The sequence below is a fragment of the Sturnus vulgaris genome, chromosome 20 (assembly GCF_052056855.1).
Source record: "Sturnus vulgaris isolate bStuVul1 chromosome 20, bStuVul1.hap1, whole genome shotgun sequence".
Lineage (NCBI taxonomy): Eukaryota > Metazoa > Chordata > Aves > Passeriformes > Sturnidae > Sturnus > Sturnus vulgaris.
The window spans coordinates 3,716,274-3,739,237 of NC_142262.1; the positions used below are offsets into that span (position 1 = coordinate 3,716,274).

Consider the following 22,964-nt stretch of genomic DNA (forward strand, 5'->3'; position numbering starts at 1 on the left):
GGCTTTAACCTGCCAGGCAACAACAACTGCCTTTGCTCTAATCTTAGTACAAAGCAGTTCCCAAATGCCCCTTGGATTTCCCTGGAGCTGAAAGGGCTCATACCCATTTCAAAATGCCTCCAACTGGTCCATGTAACAGAATTAAAATATCCATTTATCTTTCATTTGCCATCTCTCAGAAACTAACCTGTAAGTGAAAAGTGGTAGCTAAGTAAGGCCAACCAGCCTAGCACAGTAATCCATTCTCCTCCTGTACACAGGAGGTGCAGGGATACCCATCTCCCAAGCCCACCTCATCTCTCTGGCATTTTGCTCGAAATGGTTTTAGAACAGAGCACCTCCTAGCATGGCCATGCCACCAACTTTCATGAAACACTGTTAGAACCTTTTCCTCCATATTCTGACTCTTCCAACTTCAATGGCTTTGTACAGTAAGCTTAGCAGCAGGACAGTGGATCAACAGCAACAGGAAGTTACAGGTTAAGAAGTCAGGATTCACTTGTTTGTCTCCACTTTAAGTCAGAGCTCACATAAATGAGTCTCTGCAGCTTACAGAGAATAAAAAAGCTGGTACCAAGTTATTCCCACCATAACATCTGTTGCAATAATAATTTAAATAGGTTTTCAAGAGAAAAAAAATACACAGAAACAGTGATTCACTTGTTTAATCTGAGACTGTTACACAATGATCACACATTACAGATGGCTTTATGTGCAATGACCCATTCCTGAAGAACAGTTCAGAGAAGGATCCCAGTGGATGCAAATGATGTTAGCTCCGTATTTTCTTTTAATCTTCTTTGTAAACTGCTATAAAATTAAGCTTGTTATTGTTACTATTATTTGCATGCATTAAAGTGATGCATATACTTACCAGTCTCTCACTTTCTTGAATTAAATTCAACATCAGTATTTTGCCACCACCTGTCTTTTTAAAAAGATCAGTAATCCCAGCCCTTTCATACCACTTAACACAAAAGCAGTACCAAGTTACAGAAAAAACCCCTTCACAACACACCAACTTCTGTCATACTGCAACCAAAAGGGGACACTACTCACTCATGTGCTCAACAGTCCTTTATGCAGATACTAAAAACAGCTTGGAGTTTGTTCATTTTGGTTTGCTGCAGAGTGACAAGAAACTCTAAAAGGGTAATTGAGTCTAAGGAGCAAGAAGTCTAAGGAAATAGCAGGAAATGACAAACTGTTCTAAATATACAGTACCAGAACTGGGAGGAAGACTGCTGAACCACTTTACAATGGACAGCTGCCTTAATGGTGTGTCAGAAGTTGAGCTACAATTTAACACTGCTCACCTTGTAATCAAAGTTCAAGTTTCCAGTATTGTTTTGGTCCTATCGCAAAAGAAAAACTTTATTCTACCAAAAAGTACCTTAAGTAATTGCCATTTAGAGTTTCACAAAGAGATGATATTCCACCAGATTGCTACTATGATCTATCCTGGAGAAATGCAACTTTTTTTTTGTTAAGACACTATGGAACACACTCTGCCCTTTAGTTATCCCCACTGACTGCAAGGCTGGTGTACAAGTAGTGCAGGTCTGCATCCAAACACTGTCAAAACCAGGACTTGATAAGGTAATTGAGCAGCCAAAACCAGTTAGTCACTCCAACTTAGTACTGAGCACTACATTAAGCACCAGCTAACGTCAACCACAGAGGGTGTAAGAAATATAGATACATTCTGTTAACAGGGTAATGGCCTCACAACAAGGTATCCCTTTTATTCTTGTACACCTTCAATTAAGATTAAGCAAATACAGATAAAGCTAAATTATAAATATTAACGTATAACTTCTTTTCCCTTTCCCAGAAAAAAAACCTAAGCAACATTAGTCAGAAATTTGCCTGTATTTCATTGGAGACAAATCAATTTAGTGTGAATTACCAAGAACTGATACGTAGAAGATGGCTGGCAATGGGTTGCAAGTGTAATTATTCTAAAACCTGTGAAGTTACAATTGCCTTGAAACTGTGTACGTTTTTATGATGAATTATGCAGCATCCTTTAAGAGTTCAGAAGCCTAAGACAAGCAGTTCTGCTGGAGGTGGAGAGTCACTCAAACCCACTCTAGATCCCCTCAGATGAGCTGGCAAAACTGAAGTGTTTGTTCTGCTACCACTTAACTATGACCTCCCCCATATTGACTAAGTAATTACCCACCAGTGATGCCAAAAGCCCCTCAAATTCAGAGTGGGACATCATGGCCTTAAAAAGTGAATTAAAGCACAGTCTTACAGCCCATCCAGCTGTGGATCTCTGCTTTGTGCTACAGCACAGACAAAATTCTCTTCTCCTGGTATGCAGAGATGAGATATACAAAGTCTAAATAGAAATAAATGTATGCAGCCATTCCAGAGAAAGCTGCATCTTATATCCATTCACAAATCTTTCCTACTTTAAGGTTTCTTAAGAATTTCTGGGAAGATGGAATAGGGCAGAATTAAAATAGAGGTAGAACAGTAACCCTGGAGTAAGATCAAACATCTGGACAAAACCATGTTCATAGGTAGCCTCTGAAGTGCTGAAATGAACTAACAAAAGTCATAATTAAAAAAGCATAGAAGAACAATCTCCTGCTTACCGGCCTAACAAAGTAAAAATCTGTGGGTAAGAAAGGGTAATTAGCAATAGCTAAAGAAAATGGAAAGATTACAAACTGCTATGGATTCTTACAAACAGAAATGCTTAATCCCCAACACAACAAACACAGGATCCTGCTGGTTTGCTGATAAAAAACAGCCTCATCAATAACTGGCATGTTAGCACAGTAATTTTGACTTCAGATTTTCACACCCTTCAATAACATCAAAGGCTGCTTGTAAAGATTCTGTATTAAATTTTCCTTAAAGGTGCTTGCAGATATTTTTTACCTGTCCACAAGCATAGTTAAATCCATTACAGATCTTCCAAAAAAAGTCTAGTCTGTTCACTCACTACTGGAATCAGTAGTAGGTAACAATCACATTTCAGAGACCAATATTCCCCTCAGGTATTTAAGTGGTATCATTTGAACAAATTATTTCAAATAGGAACATCAGGTACTTACAGATTAAACTAACCTGTACTGGCAGTTCTGTGGAATTTTTCTTCTCTACCAGTAAGTAGCAAATGCTGAAATTCTGCTGCTAGTTAACAGAAACACAAATTGTATTAAACCAAAGTGTTTAACACATAATTTAGTTTTTTATTAAAAAAAAAAAAAAAAAGCTGCCAAACTTCAATTACTGCAATTTGTTGCTTGAGAAAAGCATGTGAAGTAAAGGCAACTATGAAACTACTTTCAATTTGCCCTTTTGATTTTTCATACATAACCCATAAGTTTAACAAGGTCACCTGTTGCCTATTAAAGACATAAAGAAAATTACAATACTTACATTGCCAGGTTCCTTCATTTAAGTCTTAAAGTGTGTTTTCTTATTCTGTACTTTACAAGTAAAAGATCAAAATATATTTTTTCCCCATTTAAATTTATGAGAAAGAAGCTAAAGAATTCAGTGCAAAAAGAGAAAAGAAAAAAGCTCTGCATGATGTCTTTATCTCCAAGCATTACAGGGCTTCCTAAGCTGGGAGATGGTGAAATAGCTTCCTTTGGTTGTACTGCATTAATTTCTGGTATTTAAAATTGCTGTTAGCAAAAACCAGTTATACATATTGGCTACTAAGAGCAGCAGAAGCCAAAATTCTACAAGCCACGTCCCCTTTCTGAATATAGTAGAGATTTAGACAAAACTTAAGGAAAAACGTCTAATGTCAGAAGCTTGAACCTTGTATAAGGCAGTTAGCTATAAGAGACACAAACTGCTAACAAGAGAATTTATAAGGAAGCTTTCAAGCTCTCAATGTCATGTGCTTCTTTGCTTCTAATTAAGATACTGGCATTAAAATTCTACTATTTACTCAAAATTTTTTCACTTCTTTATATGCTCAATAAAGAAAAACCTTAAGGCAAGTAAGTTAAAGACAATATTTCTGCAGAAGTCAAATTCAGTGCCTTTAAAATAGCAGCGTTGCTGACTGTCCCTACTGCAAGAAAGCCCCTAAGAATTTAAGGTTACTGTAAACTTGTTCAAAAGGTGCAAGGGCCTCACTATTCACAACAGCGTCCAGGTATACAAATACCAAGCCTTGCAATTATTCATACCAGGGACAGTCAAAAGTGACTCAGCAGGATGCCAGGAACAAGTGGTCTGAAGGTAACACCCTGGATGCTGTGGGTCAGGACAGGATATGGCTGGCTGCCAAAGCAGCAGGCTCCAGTGCTCAGCCCCCTCAGCCACACCTTCACAAGAGTGCAGTAAAACTGCATTTCTTTTAACAGAGCCTTACTGGGAATCTGAGCTCTGGCAATCAAGACTGCATTAAGCTGCTGCTTACAGTGTGCCAGAAACCTCTCACCAAGTGTCTTTCAGAAATTCAGAAAGAACCTTTAAATACATTACACTTTACAAACACTTTGATTCATTCTGGTCCCTTAAACGGCTGTCCCCAAACTTGCTTTCCTCTAAACTACTTCCAACCTACCCCAGCCATGACAGACAAAATGGCTCAGCAGGCACAGGCAGCTGCATTCTTACAGAACCCAGTCACTACCACTGGTTTCCCTGGTCTGACTGATTGCAAGCATACAGATTTTTTAAAAGTTCTTAGTGAGTGGTGTGTACTTTACTGACCACATCTCCAAGTTACTTTTCTTGTTTAATACGGCAGGTGTAAATTTACCTCATTTAGCCAAGTATCAGTAACCCCATCTCTTTAAAAAAGTTATGTGCCCCTACTTGAGCTTCAAAAAACTGAACTCCAAGACCTCATTTTGTTATCATGTCACTGAAATAATGTCACCTTTAGTAATGTCACCAATAGCAAGATGTACAACTTTGTGATACCCAAAGTGCTGCAATGAGACCTGCGATACTGGAATGTAACTAAAGAACATGCTTCATCCCTCAAAATAAAGAGGCATTTGGAATTTGCCTATTTTTTATTTTGAGACTCAAAGAGATTCAGATACTTGAAGCAAGAAGTACAAGTCCCACAACAGATTATTTTGAGTTAAACAGTTTCCTTAGACATTCTACGGAAATAAGAACTAAGCCAAATGCTCCTGTAAATTAAGCAAGTGAAAGAAGCACTAGTTGCAATAGTCTATCTTGAAGAGTTACTCTCATCATCACTGTTATCAGGGGGAGCACCACAATGAGAATTAGCAAAGCAAGACCATGCTCAATAACCATTCTGAAACAGTTAACATGGACATGTCCATTTTCCAGTCAGACAGGGATTTGGGGGAGCCTTCTACAGGAAAAATGCAAAGGGCAGAGTACAAATAAAGAAGGGCACAACAGCAATGTGCAATCCACTCTTCTAAATTAATTACAACTCTATACTTGAATTAAAATCACTTGAAATCCCATTAGGGGTCATTATTTAGCAAAACCTCAAAGAAACGAAACAGAGTCTATGCTCATAAAAAAAGCCTCACCACAAACTTTAAAAATATCTCAAAAACTTAAAAAAAAAAAAAAAAAAAGGGTCAAACTAGACTCCCACATTTGTTTATTTACTATTTCACTGCTGATACGCTGCAAGACCTCCCTGGGCAAAACCTGCTGTTCTGAAGCTGAAGTTGTCTTTAAGCAACCTCATGCATTCACAAACAATGCATCTGCAACAGAACGAGCACCTTTTTCTTCACAAAGGGTAGAAATTTTTACTAGTCACTGTGTGAAAGGAGAAAGTTCAAATAAAGCAAATTTTGAATGTGCAACAGAATTTCACAAGATTAAAAAAAAAAAGTTTTCCAACTCTTACTATTGTTGCAATAGTCAAAATAATCTCAAATTTCATGTTTATCAGAGATTGAGGAAAAGGCTCTCCCTGAAACTGGCAAAATGAAAGACCTGCAGCTCTGATTTCTCACTCTTCTATTTTCTGTTACTAACTCAGATCTGATTTCTATTTCTTTGCAGGGCTCTACATTAATATTTGTTGAGGTACAGCACGCAGCAGTATTAACATCTCAACCTTCTTCAAAGAAACTGTATTCTGTAATTTGGGCAACACAATTTTATAGCAATTAACTTACTAGTTCAAACCTATTTTAAGCTTTTCAACAGATACACCTCCTCAGAAGAGAAAACATTAATAATTGATATTTACATGCCACTAATTCAGAGACTACACAAAATCAACACTAGCAAACCCAAAAACAAATACAGCACAAATGCAATGCAAGGAAAGATGGGGAGGGGCAGTGTGGCTTAAGGACTACCTGAGCAGCCTTGAAGGAAATGCATTCTATTAAGAGAAAAGGTACCCACACATCTTAAAACAGGTTCCCTCCCCTTAAGACTCTTAAAAACACAGTGATAATAAAAAGATAAATATTAATATAGAGCCCATCTACCAAAAGAGAATAAAAAAACCTAAATTAAAATAAATTTAGGGGCCTTCACCAAACTTGCTGCAAGTTTGGGGACATAAATATCCAACAGCCATAAAGCTGTGAAAGCCCCCAGAATGAATAAAGTAAATCCCACTTGCCTCAGACTGAACAGGGCAACACTGAGACTCTGCCTCAGCCTGTCCTATGGCAGGGCTATAGGAAGAAGAAAAATTTAAATTTTAGAAAAAACATGACCCAATTAAGTGAAAGACATGCATTCAAAATTAACAAAATTCCAGTGATCAAGCAAACAAAAGAAAATGACTGCTATAGCACCTCTTTTGTTAGGCCCAAACAGTATTTTTTGTAGTTGGTAGCTATTTCTGAATTGGACAGCTTGTTTTGCTTTGTATCTTGATCAATGGAACGTCAGTCAATTGTTTGGGGGCATTTTTCCCATAACTGACAGTATTTGTTGTACTAGTTCATGGAAAGTTGAGTTAAAGATTCCACCAGCCACTGAAAATGTTCACCCTTTTCTCAGTGTTCATGTAGAAACTAGACCAGTACAATTATTAAGACATTTACTAAGAAGTGTCATTAGTTACAATTTTAAATGGTGGCCCCAGCTTATGGACTAGTGTATCAGTCTCAATTTTACTGAAGGTTATAATGCCCTTCTTCCTGTTCATAAAACAGAAGTAATCTCAGTATTTTAGTTTTCGTCTTGTATCCAGAATTCTTTGATTCCTATAAAATAACGGTAGGTTAGCTATCCCATTCAATTTCATCCACGTTTTAAGAGAGTAAGTTATCCAGTTCTGTGTCAGTGCTGCTCAAGAGCTCCACAGACTAAAATACTGGCAGAAATCAGAGAAGGCAGATGAATCTGAATTTATTTCTAGAAGCTTGTTTTTACATTGTCCCATGCATGCACAGAGTGAGGAAGAGTTATCCATTATTATTAGATAAACAGCCCAGCCTCAAATTTATTATCAGCACCTAAAATATCATCTGTGGAAGGAAAAAAAAGGCAATCCAAAAGTTTCAGAAGAAATTTTCAATCTACATATGCCAGCTAAGTAGTATTTTTAAAGGAACTTTGCCAATGGCAGAAGGCTATTCTAATGGCAGTTTGGAAGAGTATATAAAGACTTCTAAAAAACTAACCCAGGCTTTTTCAAGGTTCTTCTATGCCAATCTCATCCATTTTGCCCTAAAGATCATTATTATGATTATGATATATGCTTATTACAATATTGTGACACCATGCATAAAATAACTGAGAACCTTCTAGAACAATCCTAGATCCTCTAAGTTCTGGCTTTTTTTTTTGTTAAAACTATTTTTCCATCTGTGTCTGAAATTTTCTTGTAGCCTAGTCTTTTGTATTCAACATTTGCATTATATTGCAATTTCAAGACTGGTCAAAATGCACTTGTGCAAGGGTGAGTTTTACTGCAAGATCTGCCATGGCAAATTTGGGCAACAACTTAAAAAAAAGCTTCTGCCTATGTCATTACATCACTAGAGTCCTGCAACAGCTATAAAACATATGCTTTTCTGTAATCATAAAGACTTCTGCAATCTCCTTCTAGGAAGAGATTAACTAAAGCAAAATCCTGTTTTGATGGCTGCATTACATCAGGGATTTTGCTGGCAGAGCTATGTTGATTAACTTGGTACCGTAAACCAAGATTGTCTTTATACAAACAATTATTACATTCAAAGTAGTTTTACTGTTTTTGAGTAAATACACCATAAATCCAACTCTCTGAACATTAAGAAGCAGTATCCAAAGAAATGAAGGCACGGACCAACAGACAACACAGGCACTGAAACACCTGCCTGTTTAAAGAAGAATCACACAAGAGACAAGAGTAAGTGAAGACTAAAGGCAGCCACATCACAGCTCTTATTGCATAGGAATGACAGGAGCAGGAAAGTATCCACGTGAAAATCACGGAAAAGTTATTCACCTGCTTGTATGCAAGTACTAATGAAATGCATGTGGCAGTACTTGCTCAAAGGATTTTCATAACATTATACTAAAGAAAGATCGTTTTCAAAATGCATTCAAGCTTGAAGTCTATGCAGTATTAGCTACAAAATGGTACCATTATCAGAATGAGACATTCACCGTTTAAAAGAGTGAAACTTAATTAATACAACTTGCAGAATATGCTGAGTTAACAGTGCATGCAATAAGGTTTCATCCCAGGAAAAGCAGGGGTCTGAAAACAACATAAGGAAAATTAGAGAAAGACACCAAAGGGAGATGGGATTTACTTGACTGGGGCAGAAGGGCAAAGCATCCTTAGAGCAGCAGTATGATCCTCAGAAAAAGCAAGAAGTTTTATAGTTTTACAAGCAGTAGTTAAGATCACTTTATAATATACGAATTTTATGAGTAATATAAATATAAGACATCAAAAATTTCTTCAGTATTTTGCAATTATCCTAATTAGGTAAACAGAAGAAAACCAGAATATTAAAGTGTTGCCTGAGCAAAACAAGTTTTACTGTCAGACTTATGCCTAAAGCAAGATGAAGAGCTAACAAAAAAATTGACATCAAGGCCCACTCAGCACATTTGCAAGCCAAATACTGCACATCTGACAGTGAGCAGTAGATACCAGTGATTAGAGAGATCTGCTTCTCAACAGAGGCTTGGAGTTATGGTCCTAAAACTGCCAAACACTTCAGAAAAAAGTGCTGGCAATTCTTAATGGTTAACCTACAGCCATTCAGCTGTAACTAGGCTGCACTGGACGCTCTGGTGCTTTTGAGACATTCTGTCACCACAGGTCAAAAGCTGAGACACTGTAGTTTTTCAGCTGTACTGTATTTTTGCACTTGTAAGAGACAGTACAGAATGAAGTCACATGAAGTACTTTAGTGCAGCTAAAAAACCCCAAGACTTTCAGGAAACAGAGCAGTAATGCTCAGTATTATAATTAATGAAAAGTTTCCACCATCTACAAAAACATCTATGAATATAATGACACAAAAATGTTGATAATCCTTCTAACCCTACCCTATGGAAGGGATATCCCCATTAATTAAACTGCAGATAAGGCTTGAGGCTGGCACATGTATTTAAAGTTGACCTGCAAATGAGAAATTCACCACTCTTTTCCCTATTGAGAAGAGGCTAAAGATGCTCTCACTTCCCTCCCCTTCAAAAACTCTCCTTCTACATACTCATCAGAGGTATAACACAGGAACAAATGATGTCAGACTTAATTAGAACCTTAAGAGGAACTTGTTGCTCTGCTCCTATAAACAGAGAAATGGCTAATTCATAGAGGGAAGACCTCTCTTGGATAAAAAGGTCTCTTAGTCCAGAAACTTTCACTGAATGGCTCAAGAAAACTCAAGACAACATCTGATCATAGCACACAACAGATGGTTACAGATGGTTCACCTTTCAGAGACTGTCAAAACATGAAATTCTGAACATTTAAAGTAAAAACACAGCATGTAATACATTACTCTTGCCTGCTTTGACTCTTCTGTGCATTAAGAGGGTTAAGCTACTATTTCTCTTTTGCAGGTCAACTTCAATACATCAACTGGAAGTCACTCACCCATGTGCCATGCATCTAAGCTTCTAGAAATGTTCACCTAAAAGGCTCCTAAAATTCACCTCCATTTGCACATTAAAAAGCATCAGTTGCAGAGTGAACTAATGGGACATACCTTGGCACTAGGATGTATCTCAGAGCACTTTCACATCCTACAAGCAAGTGTAGATTTCTAGCAAGACTAGAAATCATTTAAAATTTATTGAGGACAAGAAAGCACAAATAAAGAAAGATAAGCATTAAGAGACGTTACAATCAAGAGTTAGGATGTGCCTCCTGCAGCCTCAGTTTTGAGGAGTCAGTTAATAAGTGTACAGGTCTTTGTCTACTCAGACATACAGCTAAGGAGTGATTTTTTAGAACAAGGAATTCAGACTTTATCAAAACAGCACCAATAACTGTGTTCATTACACCAATGGCTACCACGGCATGCATCTGTACAAACCTTTCAGGCAGTTGTCCACAGCTGGTCACGAATAAAAAGGCATATAAATTTTTCTCCTCTTTTATTACAATGAAGTTTATAACAGTACAGAAAAGTCACATGACCTTAGTGGGTCAGTTTACTTAAACCCTGGAACAGGAGGAACTCTAAATACATTAAATATTGTTACAAGTTCAGACTTTAATGTACAAGTAGTTGGGAACAGTTACAGCCCTCACCAAACTATGTTGGGGACATGAAGTCCAACAGCACTTGAAGTGCTGTGAAGGCATCATTTCACAAATAGCAACATAACATTACAGAACTTGCCTTTAAGGTGGTATGTTCATGTAATTCCAGCGCCTTCACAATTTAACGAACCATATTTACTATACTTCACTTCTAAAAACCTAGATGAAACATGAAAAAGAAGCCATACAGTATAAATTGCAACATCAGGAAAAATTCCTGTTATTATTCCAAATAATTTTTCCCATGTAAAATCAGAATGTCCAATAGCTCCTTGCATGTGGGAAGATACTTATTTTTTTAAAAAGTCACAATGAAGCCTTAATTGACGGAAGCTCGGCTATATTAACAGCACAAGATGAGAAAAGGTTTAATCTCCAAACCTATTAGAGTGTGAGTAGGAGCATCAGTAGCGGCCGCCTTGTGACATTACGGGAGGTCTCATTCCCATCGGAGGGCGAGGAGGTCCACTCTGGTATGGGGGCACCATCGGAGGTCCCTGACCATATGGAGGCATTGCTCCAGGAAGATATCCTGGCATGCCCTGGTGATGAGCACCATACTGACCTATAAACAGAACAGTTAAGATGCAAAGAATAATTTTTAAATTTTTTTTTAAACAGTGAGAAGTGCGTATTGTGAAAAGCTCCACCCCTCCCTGCTAGCATAGGCAACTTCACAAATCTTTTCAAAACCAGGAAGCTGGGAAACTTATGATTACCATGAGGTGGCATGGGAGGTCTCATTCCTTGTTGTTGTGGAGGAATTCCTGGCTGAGGTGGCATCATACCTCCAATTGGTCCAACCGGTGGATTACCCAGCGCAGCCTGGCCCGGTCGAGGAAGATTGCGCTGGTATTTAGGCAACTGTGCCCTTCTCTCTTCCTAAAACCAGAAGAGACAACCACAACACATTGTGTTAAAACTCACTAAAAGCAAAGTAAGTAGAGGTGCAACAAAGTAGATTACTAAACTATTTTAACTACCTTACAAATTCAAAGACTACTAGTAACATCACACAGCAGCAGTAGGATTTCTACAGACTTTCTTCCTTAATATAGACCAATTCGAGCATTCTGCACGGAACTCAAATTCTCCCTTTCCCTCAGGTGAATAAAACCTTTTTCTCTTAAAAACACAAATCTAAAGACCACTGAACTGTAATTAATGTTCATTTGTTTTATCCATAAATTCCGTATTTCTAACTGCTGTAATAGCATCAAAACAACTTCAAATTTTTCAGTCTTTTGTTCTTCACTTACTACCCTGACCTAGTTAACTTCAAGTTTAAGACACATGTAGCAAAAGTCCAAACTGTATTTTGGGTTGAGAGATTTCCCACCACCACCAAAACTAAGGCTTAGACTGCAGCAAGACGACTGCAATATGCCAGTCATCACTTTGCAATCAAAGAAATTCTCTCAGTTACATTTGTTCTGTATGGTTTGCACTGTCACCATTACTAAAATACACAAAATGCAGAGCATAGATGAAATTCCATTACACCTGCCATTATCATCATAAATCGCATTTTTCAGTAAAACAATGAAAACATATTAACTTACCAGTGATATATCCTCATCTGGATGGATCAACTTACTGGTTGCACTGGTTGTTGTGAGGGTAGCAGGCTTACTTGTGATAGATGCAGCTGGTTTAGCTGCAGTGCTATTTGTTGTGCTAGTGGTTGAGGCTGTAGACTGTGTGTAAGCAGGGAATGTTGGTTTGGGGGGCTCCGTTGTTGTTGCAGGTGTAGAATTCAAAGGTTTGAAATCAGTACCAACTGGCCCTGGCACAGCTGCTGCAGCCTGTGAAACACAGAGACAGGTCAACACTTCTCAAAGCATAGGAAGATGTAAATGATGACTGTTAGACCTCTGAAACGTTCCAGTGAGATACATAATTATAATAAGCTGGACAAAAGTAAAGTTCAGCCTTATTGCATACTAGAGCAACTGAAACCAAGACAAAATAAACCCCAGTATGTACACATATACACACACACAGAGGAAAGTCTAGAATTTGCAGGTCAAAAGCCACCACAACAAAGGAACAACAAAGAAAAAACCACCCCACTATTTTATCTCAAACACTGAATTTGGCAAATGTGTTAATCTTTCCTGAACCACTATTTTTTAGGAGCCTCTAAGTATAAATTCATTATTTTTTCACTAAATTAACATACTTTAGCAACCATTAGTTTAGAGAACAGCTTAAAGTGCTAGTATTCATTATAATTAGGTATTTAAGAACTATTTTAATCAAATGTGTAAGAAAGCTCTACTGTGTCAGGGCTTTAAGCATTCTCCTTATAAACACATTGCAGTATTTTCACAAAGTACTATCTACAGAACTTTAATCTTAGCTGTGAATGAAGAACCAATGGAAGCAGGTAAGAGGTCCACTAGAGATCCCCATTTCACATCTCCTACTCTTTTGTTACAAAAACCCTGTAAAAGTCTGTTTTGCAAAGCTGTCTCAAAAGACATAGCAATCTCCAAAGCAAACCTTAGTTATGAGAGAATGCTTTTGTTTCTAGTCACTGCATATTTACAATTAACTGAATCTCCCAATCAAATGAACATTTTGCACGTAATTCAAACTTTAAATTCCCTACATTATGATGTGCCATATTAAACAACATAAACTAAAAAGCTTTCACCATGCATCAAGCTAACCACTGCCCACTAAAATGCATTTAACTGCTTTCATGCTCTTTTAACCCTTTAGAACCAGGATGTTACATTTCATTCTTTCACACTAAGAAAAATTGGGCACTTTGACATGCTTATTTCTGGTAAGATGCAACTCATAATCAAGGACTCTCCAGTTTTACCAGCTAAACATAATCAGGAATATAACAGAAATTATCTGAAGATGTTTAGTCAATTTTGGATTTGACAGGACGGTCCAAAGGGTTAAGTTGCAAAGCAATTTGTTTTAAACTGTGACTTCCTGCGTACTTGTGCTGTGCTAGGAAACAGAGCGTTAGAAGATGCTGAGAGACTTTCTGAATTGGAGGAAGCTGCACTTGAGCTTGTGACAGGTGTCCCCATCTGTAGCATAAAAGAAAGGAAACAGTGAAAAGTCTCCAAACAAATGGGTGGAAAATATCCAGATGAAAGGATTTCTTACACTAAGCCCTTTCCTATGTATTTTTGTAAACATCTATCTTCCCTGCAGACGCCCAAAATGCAAACAGTACATTACAAAGGCTTCTGCAACATACTTGAAGGCAAATAAAAACTCCAGGATCTAAGAACAAAGTGCATTCAAAGGGAAGAGGTCACAAGCAACTATCAATTCCCCACTTCCCTCCCCAAAACATTGAAATGAACTTTGCAGTACACTGACATACTCCTAAACTTTTTGAAGGAAAAAAACCTCCTAACTCGGGCAATGTTTAACCAGTTTGCAAGACTACAGAATAAATTCATCCATTTATCAGTAGAGAGCCCATTATGAGAACAGCTGAGAACAAGTCATGTCAAGATTTTTAATTTGGAAATTTTAGGTAGAGTTCTATGCAATCAGATTCAGCTAACACATCTCTTCACCCACCCAAAGCTCCCTTATGGACAACAAACTAAAGGCGTTTAAGAGTGTTTTGCCTATTCCTTCCTTCCTCAGTGCTTACAGAACTTCTGTCTGGTTTCACAGCTGTTTTAAGACAAACAAAAGAATCTTTTAAAATTCATTCAAGCACTACACTGAATTAAACTTAAGGATCAACCCAAGCAAAAACCTGAGCCAGTCATTTCTTGGGCCTCCTCAGTAATAAACAGGCACTGTTGACACGGTGGGTATTTGCAGAACATAACAAGAGATTCCAGGCTCTGGGATACCTTACCTGCCCCGCGCTTGGGAAGAGTGGTTTAGTAACTGGAGGCTGTGGGGTCGGGGCTGTAGCAGCAGGAGCAGGAGGCCGGTTCAGAATGCCCGGGGCTGTAACAGGCTGTGCTTGTGTCATTGGAGGCATGCCAGGCCGAGGCCCAACAGGCGGGGGCATCCCTACAAACCACAAACAATGGGCGACGGATCAGGCTCCAGGAAGCACGAATATTCCTTTAGACAATCCTGTTCCCAGTGCTCCTTAGAACAAAGTTTCCCACTACAACATGTATTTTTAAGGCAACAGTAACATAAAACATGACAAAGCATAATGCCAGCAGTCACCAGTCAATGACCATGAACAGGCAGTAACCTCAAACACTTCAGAGCAATGCTAGATTAAGCTGCTTTTTACTAAAGCTGCAATAATGAAGTTTATGCTCTCAATAAAACAACACAATTAATGCAGTAACTGTTTCTGACACATTGCACCTTCACTGCCAAGAGCATGGATAACACCGTTCCAAAATCTAAGAGAGACTAAAGTGTTTTTGAACAGTACCAGAACAGTGACCAAAACACAGCTTTGCTGGGGTCATCAGTAAAGTGGACTGGGACATTTTGTAGTGTCACCATAACACCTGCATTTGGTGTGCATGGAGCTCTAGGAGAGGTCAAGTGGGAAGTTAACAGCTCCCATGGGTCCCATCAAGCAAACCAGCAAATCTCACTTCATTATCACATAGCTGCTGGTCAGCTGGAGCACCCAGGAAACTTAGGGCTGCTAAGATCTGCTTAAGTAATATCTCTTCTAGCTATGGTAAGAGACCAAAATGTCAGTTAAGTTTCTCCACGCTGCAGATTCATTAGTTGGGTAAATCACCAACACTATTCCTCACATTCCACGTTTTCAATCATTATTATTTTCCAACTGCAACTACAAACATTAATTTTAAAAAGGGATGAAGACAGACCAGGCAACACAACAGTGTGAGAAAGTGCAATGAAACAAAAAACCTGTATTCTATTTTTTACTTTAACAACGGTATAAAAGTCAAATAATTATAATAATCAGAAGCCATAAATCAATCACCTCTGCACAAGAACGGCTTCTGTGGCAATCCAACCACATCAAGGTGGTGGGTGATAGCATAAAGTCTGTATGTTCTTTACATAAATCCTAAATCTTAGTGGAAATAAATAAATAAATAAATAAATAAATAAAATTAAACTCTCACCATAGTACGAGTTCGACAACCCTGACCTACCTGGTGGCATACCAGGCATAAGAGGTGGGATTCCTGGCCCAGGAGGCATCATTCCACCCATTGGCATCATCCTATTGAACAGAGAACAAGCACTAGTATGAACACTCATGATGATAATGTGTTAAGACAATTGGCACATCCCTGTATTAGATGAAAAATAATGGTAATTTCAAGAAGCTCTCAAGAGAGGCAATTCCAAACCAACTGACTCCACAAGAATAAAACCAAAACATAACCCAGCACCTAAAACCCCAAACACTTATTTGAACTTTAATTTCTCAAGATCTCACTTCTTCTGAGATTTCCAGTGTTTCTTGAAATCTCTCTGAGACTGTTAGCTGCAGCACAGTGCTCCAAGAACCCGACCTGAGTAGACTCATGGAGTCTGAATGTAGGAAAAGCAGCTAGCTCCAATCACACTGCAATCGCTGCACGTCTGCTAGCACTCCTCTCTGACACTGACTGGCAGATAACCCAGAGCTGTAGAACTATCCAAAAAATATTGACAAAAGCAGAGCAGAGACCATAGGGCAAGAAAGCTTCTGGAGTTTCAATTACAGAAAACACTCCAAATACTAAAGTGGGATTTTGATTTTTTTATGTGAGATGTTATCATTGTAACATTTTTTTCTCCATATTAAAAATGGGTTTGGTTTCTTTTCCTAGATGAGTAGATATGAGCTCTTTACAGGGAACAAACATCTTAAGTTTGCTTAATTTTTTGTAGACATTTAAAAATGGATTAGAGAAACAAAATAAAAGAATGCTTATTACTTTAGTGAGCAAGATAATCTGATCTGCAGCACTCCAGTACAAATCAAAACCCCACTAAGAAGCAGTTTCTGTTTGTATGACAGTCAAGACACTTTTATCACTGCTGTTTTCAGATCAAATTCATGAATAGGTGAGCAGTCATTCTGGAAAGTCTGATTTCTGCTCTCAACTCATCTATCACTGCTACGCAGGGAACAACCACTGCAGAAGCAGCAATACTGGGAACAAAGACCCACTGTCCTTTTTTTGGTTGGAGAAGGCAAAGTGAGTCTTGCCACTCAGCAGACATCAAAACAAGTGCTGGGTGCTCGCTGCCTGCTGCCCCAGAATGACTTCCTGAGAAACTGCAGACAGTGCTAGAACTGGCGTCTCACTAAAACCAAAGTTGCTTTCTGTCTCCTAATCCTTTGGTCATTTTTAAACAAAAGTTAATCAGGTTAAGTAAGCAAAATTTTAGATTAGAATAGACAGAAGCATAATGCAACACCACTCCCTCCTTCCAAAATGAAATGCAGTGAAGTCTTGGCAAATTCATTGGTGTTTTTACAAGTAACAAAACACTCACCTGAAGTTAACAAGGAATTTAATAAGGACTAAGTGTCAGACAACCTGATTAAATTCTGTTGAGTTTCCACCCAGAAAAGCTAAAGTTCTGATAAGCATCCACACCATGTTTGACTATAATATGAATTTTAAATTCAAAGACTATTAAATCAATACTTATGTCCCAGAAGAAAACAAGCTTTCATCTCAGTGAACAAAGTTTAATAAAAACTGAGTTCCTGCAGAATGTCCTGCAGTGTGAAGGATGGAGCATATGGAGCTGTTCGAGAGAGGCTTTAAGTCTCCAAGGGTTAATATTTTGTAGAATGCACTTCAGACACAGTTTTTTAATATTCATTTAAATAAAAGCTTAAAACCTTCATATATTATACAGTAACAAAACCTATTATAGGCAATATTCAAAGGTTTTCAGTAAAACAATTCCAAGCTTATAAAAAACATGACATAAAATGGCATAATGAATGCACCTAGAATTACATTAATGAGATGCTTACATGTTTCCACCACAAAATGACTGCATGTATTTTCTCTGTTGATGTAATCTGTGAAAATTTATGACAAAATCAAAAATCTAACTGTGACTTTCCAAACACATTGTGATAGTGTATGGTGTCAACCCCAAACAAGCATAAAAACCAACATCTTTTACCCAAAATACAAGAAAAATATAAACTATCCAGTACTTTTTTCCTGTTATGTTGATGACTGACAACCAGACACACAACGTATTTGCAATACACAAGGGAATAGTGGCTCACAGAAGGCTCTAAACCAACACAACAAAATTTTACAATATACTACTGCTTACTAATTATTAAGCCAGGAAAACGACAAGATACTTTACTCATAAATTCAGTTTGGCCATATTTTACATGTTGGTTTACAGCCATCCAGTTCTTTGGTTAGTCTTCATATTTAAGTTACAGAGTCCACAATTCCCTATGTACATTTTTAAAATTAGCTTTACTTTTTCTGTTACTGTTTAAAATACACAATATGAACATGTAGTATTAAATCTTTCTTGCTACTCACCCAGGTGGCATTCCAGGCATAACAGGAGGCATTCCAGGCATCATAGGTGGAACACCTGCCATTAATGGGGGTATACCTTAAAAGAAAAACAGATTTTCAACTCTGATAACATACAGCTGCTAAAAAACGTCATCTATTAAGTCATCTTTGCACTGAATAAATGCTTTACTGGATAAATTTTTTACTTTAAATGCTGAAAGTTCTAAATGATTGGGTTTTGAAATAATATTGCTTACAGACAGTGCAAGATAAATACTACCTGCAAATTTGACTTTAATTGTCCTCAGCCCTGCAAGATTGTGAATTTTCTTAGTGGTCTCCAAAGACATCTTATTACAAGAGACCATTTTTCACTCACTGATCAAAGTTCTGTCCTCACTGTATCTGTGGGCTGTGTATGAACGGCCTGTTCTGTGTTAGCAGTCTCCAGGTACACAGCAACCATTCTGTTTCCAAAACCCTGCTATAAACACCATCAACACGTATCACTGGTACACGTCTGTTTGAAGCACTAATCTGTCTTACTACCACATGCCTTCAACCTAAACTCCAGCGTTACGTATCTGAATCCAGTACACCAATGCTCACTCACAGAACAGGGGAAGAAAACGAAGAAACTGCTTATCAGCACCCCACAGAACTATTCTGTGACCCAGTGTTAAAAGAGCAGATTATTATTCAAGCACAAGCAGCAATCCATGTTTCTACTGAGGTTTTCAGTAACTACCTAACACACCCTCTCACCTGGAGGCATCCCTGGTGCACCTGGCACAGGAGGCAAACCTGGCTGTGCCATTGGGGGAATGTACCCCTGCTGTGGCTGAACTTGCTGGGGTTGAAATGAAGTTGAAGCTGCAGATTCATCATCTTCATACTCATCAGAATCATCCTGTTGTTTCTTTTTCTGGCTCTCTGCAGACAGTACAATGCATACGGTCAAAATGAACACGAATTATATTCTATAAAATTAACGAACAGCAAAATTCAAACCTTGTCAGTGTTCAAAAACTCACAGAAATACAATGAAAGAATGTTGTGTGAGCCCACCTATAGCCACAAATAAAGGGAAGGAACATGACTCACACTGTCATGACCCTGAACATACAGAAGGATCTGTCCTCGTGTCAATGTCATGCTGTCCAGCATAAACCAAAGCAGTTCAACCAAAGGTATGCTTGAACAGCAAAGAAACTGAAGCATGTGGAAATCATCAGGATAGTTTTACCTCTAGCCTTTCTTCCCCTTACCCTCACAAATAAATGACCATGCCCATATTCAATAGGTAACTGTTGTAGCTGCTCTGGCAGCAGCTACTTCTGAACAGAAAAGGAAAAACCCCTCCCAACCTCCCACATGGCTGGCAAATGCCTGGAGCTGCTGTCAGAGAATGATTAAATCCCACCCTCACTGAGTGCCATAGCTGACTAAGGAGCACACCAAATAACAGACAATCAGCCACATTACACCTTACCCTGAGTTTTTTGTTCAAGTAACCTCCTCCGTTCCTCCATATCTTTTTCTGGAATGCCTTCCATTCCATAGATTTCCAGTTCAATGTCTGTTCTTCCAGGAATAGCATTTGGAACAGCATCTATTGTTTCTTTATGTACCTAAAGAAAAACAAACAAATCCTGCTGACCACAATTCTGCATTCTTCAGGCACTTTCAAGACAGGAAAGGAATATCCTTAATGAGAATAATCTCTCTGGCCAAGCATTTTCTTGATCTCTGCTTCCTAATCTCTGATAACTACTATTACCCCTAAAACCATCTTACATAAGCTTAGAAAAACCAAGACAGTACAATTCCTTTACTCCTACAAAACTCCTGACAAAGATCTCTGCTGCACATTGTCCATTTGATTGCTGACACAGCAGGACTCCTGTGCTGCAAGCAGGCCATTGCTGTCTTTTTCTCACCAGTTTTAAAGACTCTGGAAGGTACCAACTCCCACCTCCTTAAGGACACTTAAATTTTACATACTTTAAAGAAAACCTCATATAAATCTAAAAGTCCTTACCTGCATGCAGTGTATAGCTAAACCAGGTCCTGTATACAGTTTCTTATGACATATATGGCATTTAAAGTGCTTCGCTTTTTGATGCTGTATAAGGATTTTCTCATCATCAAAATCCCTATTACAATACCTATTGAAGACTGTTAAGGAAACATTTAATACTGGGAGTGACCTTTTAGATAGGACTAAGGTAATTAGCACCAGCGTGACTATTCCTGAAGCAAAAGAAAGGCACAAGAAACACCTCTGAGCATTCAAAAGGTGACAAGTATTTCATGGATGCCTGAAACCAAAGACCCTCGTCCAATCCAGCACATCCCCCTTTACACAGGTACAAAAGTGGGAAGGTGTCTGCACGCAATCAGAATCATCATTTGATTCTACATTATTTGACCCATGGTTTTCAAGTCCTACCTATTTTTCTCTTCAGGGGTGTGAACGCAGCTAGAGCATTAAAAGAGAAACAGGCTTGAAAACAGCAAAAGGGAAATTATGCAAATGACTCAGGAGTGCCTCTTTAATCAATTACCAGTAACTATCAGTCATAAAAGAGAACAAAGGTTTTAGTTAAAAATTCCTTCCTCTCCCAGTTATCCAACTATCAATTTTTATGACAGCATAATTTGCTGCAGTAACTGAAGAATTCTCTGCTTTTCAACAAATATTAAAAGCAAAGAACTGTTTGGACATCTATGTAACAGAAGAGGCAAACTGCATTTCCTTTCTGAGGGTCAGCATTGATATTTCAGCAAACACCCCACGCATTTTTCTAGGTGAAACAAATACACGCTTGCTATTTATTAAGAAAATGTTAACACACAATGTTTTCCTTACTTCCACCAAAACTTCATAAATTTATGTTATAAACAAGCACAAATCCTTCCAAAACAAAACGGCAAAATACCTCGGAGCACCTCATAAATTTATTAGACAATTCTAAAGACAGAAGCGTAAGAGAAAAGGCAGATTTGTAATCACTCTTCAACACATTCTGAAGGAGCGATCAAATGAAAAGCCACCGGTATTTCTGAATACCGAAAAATTAAACATGATTATGATGCAGCAATTACAAACTGAAAGCTCCCCGAAAAATAAAAGTTTTCAAAAATTCTCTTTTAACCACATCCCACCCCCTCTGTGAATAAATGTATTTATTAATAGCGGGACTCTCTCCCTTTAAAATCCTTCTTCGCAAGGGATAAAGAGCATTCTCCATTTCCCGCTGTCCCGGCTTTAGGGATCGGGCGGGAGGCCGCGGCCTCGGCGAGGGCGATGGGAGCGGGCCTGAGGCCGTGCGGGGGGTGGGGAGCACAGAAAGGGCACGGACTGGGCCCCATCCCGAGGAGCACAGCGCTGGAACAGGGCCAAGCACCGAGACAAACCGTAACGAGCGTGGGGAGAAGGGCCTGAGCCCCATCTCGGGACGAGACCGAGCTCCGACCGCGCCAGGCCGCGCCGCTCCCCTCCCCCACCCATCTCTCCGCATCCACCGCGCTCCACACAGAAGGATACCAGCACCAAGGCTTCAGCTGCTTCTTCTTCTTACGGCCCATGGCGGCGTCACCCCGACCTACAGCGCAAGAGAGCCAAGCGCTCCCTCAGAGCCGCAGCGCCCGCGCGGCCGCCCCGGACTGAGCGAGAGGCACAAAATGGCGGCCGAGCTCCCTCAGGCACCGTTGCGGCCTCCGAACTCCCAGAATGCACCGCGCCAGGAGGGTGGGAGGGGGCGCTCACGTGACGCGATCGCGCTCGCCCCCACCGGGCTGTCCCGTGACGCCTCGCGCCGCCGCCGCCATTTTGTCCAGTCGGGGCTGTGGGTGGTCTGCCGGAGGCATTTGAGTGTGTAACAGAAACAGTCACGGAGTAGTTGGGTTTGGGAGGGGCCTTAAAGCCCATCTCGTTCCACCCCTCTGTCATGGCCAGGGACACCTTCCACTAAACCAGGTTGCTCCGAGCCCTGTCCAACCTGACCTTGAACACTTCCAGGGATGGGGCAGCCACAGCTTCTCTGGACAACGTGTTCCAGGGCCTCGGCACTCTCCGAGCAAAGAGCTTCCTCCTAATCTAAACTGTTGCCTGTCTTCGTGTTTAATGTCACAGAGAAACTGTGTTGTCCCCACTAAATGTTACTGGGCAAGAAGAGTTCTGGTGCTGGCTGTGCCTGAGTTGCTGGGTGCTGACAGCGAGGCCATGATGTGTGGGGGAGCCTGGCACCCCACGAACACAATAAAACCAACTTAAGTGTGCCTGGACTGGTCCCTCTGTTACAGTGACAGTCCATCGGGGTGTGTGTCTGTGTTACCCCAATGGGTAGCTCTCCTCCTCACCCTAGGTCTGCCAGGTGCTTAGAAGAGAATCACAGAATCATTAAAGTTGGAAAAGACCTGTAAGATCATCAAGTTCGGCTATCAGCCACGTCCAACCCTTTGCAGTGGCACTGCTGCAGCTGGGGGTCACATCTGCTCCCCCTACGGGGCTTGCCTGCAAAAGGAGACTGTGGAGTTTCCTTCTCTGAGACATTCCAAACCCACCTTGATGTGTTCCTGTGTCACCTGCTCCAGGTGACCCTGCTTTGGCAGGAGAATTGGACTGGATGATCTCCAGAGGTCTCTTCCAACCCCAATGATTCTGTGATTGTGATTCTGTAAATACCCGGTAGCCACAAGGCCGAGTTAACAAATGTGCTGTTTTAACAAGGAAAGAGTATTTCAGAAGCAGAACATTTTAAAAGCAGACAGCATGTCTAATCCTGCCAAATGCCCTTCCAATCCAAACCATTCTATGATTCTAAGATATGATTTGAGCAGGTCCT

The 22,964-nt window shown here is 39.5% G+C and overlaps 1 protein-coding gene across 12 annotated transcripts; it reads right to left on the bottom strand.

Annotated features, from left to right (window-relative positions):
* Positions 1-649: 649 nt before the first annotated feature.
* ZNF207 (zinc finger protein 207) lies at positions 650-21,862 on the bottom strand. Of its 12 annotated transcripts, none has more exons than XR_015807854.1 (14): positions 21,665-21,861; positions 20,156-20,282; positions 19,607-19,745; positions 18,880-19,047; positions 18,136-18,211; positions 15,766-15,836; positions 14,517-14,677; positions 13,630-13,722; positions 12,232-12,474; positions 11,389-11,551; positions 11,051-11,234; positions 10,749-10,828; positions 6,566-6,620; positions 650-3,150 (listed from the first exon to the last, which is right to left on the bottom strand). XR_015807854.1 is itself a non-coding variant. In XM_088176753.1 (12 exons), exons 1-11 carry the CDS (start codon positions 21,703-21,705, stop codon positions 11,074-11,076), a joined length of 1,443 nt encoding a protein of 480 aa, XP_088032879.1. In that variant the 5' UTR covers positions 21,706-21,861; the 3' UTR covers positions 10,484-10,828; positions 11,051-11,073. The 12 variants fall into 12 exon arrangements, 7 of the variants coding, with proteins under 7 accessions (XP_088032879.1, XP_088032878.1, XP_088032880.1 ...); XR_015807853.1 differs by having other exon boundaries at positions 15,736-15,836; XR_015807855.1 differs by lacking the exon at positions 13,630-13,722.
* Between the last annotated feature and the right edge of the window lie 1,102 nt (positions 21,863-22,964).

Excerpts from the sequence above, each read along its gene's own strand:
- ZNF207 (XM_088176752.1), bottom strand. The coding sequence starts at position 21,705 with ATGGGCCGTAAGAAGAAGAAGCAGCTGAAGCCTTGGTGCTG. Across the intron at positions 15,837-18,135 it reads ATGCCTGGAATGCCACCTGG|GATGATGCCAATGGGTGGAA; the intron begins GTGAGTAGCAAG and ends TCTGTTCAATAG. Across the intron at positions 11,235-11,388 it reads ACCTCCCATGCCACCTCATG|GTCAGTATGGTGCTCATCAC; the intron begins GTAATCATAAGT and ends TTCTGTTTATAG.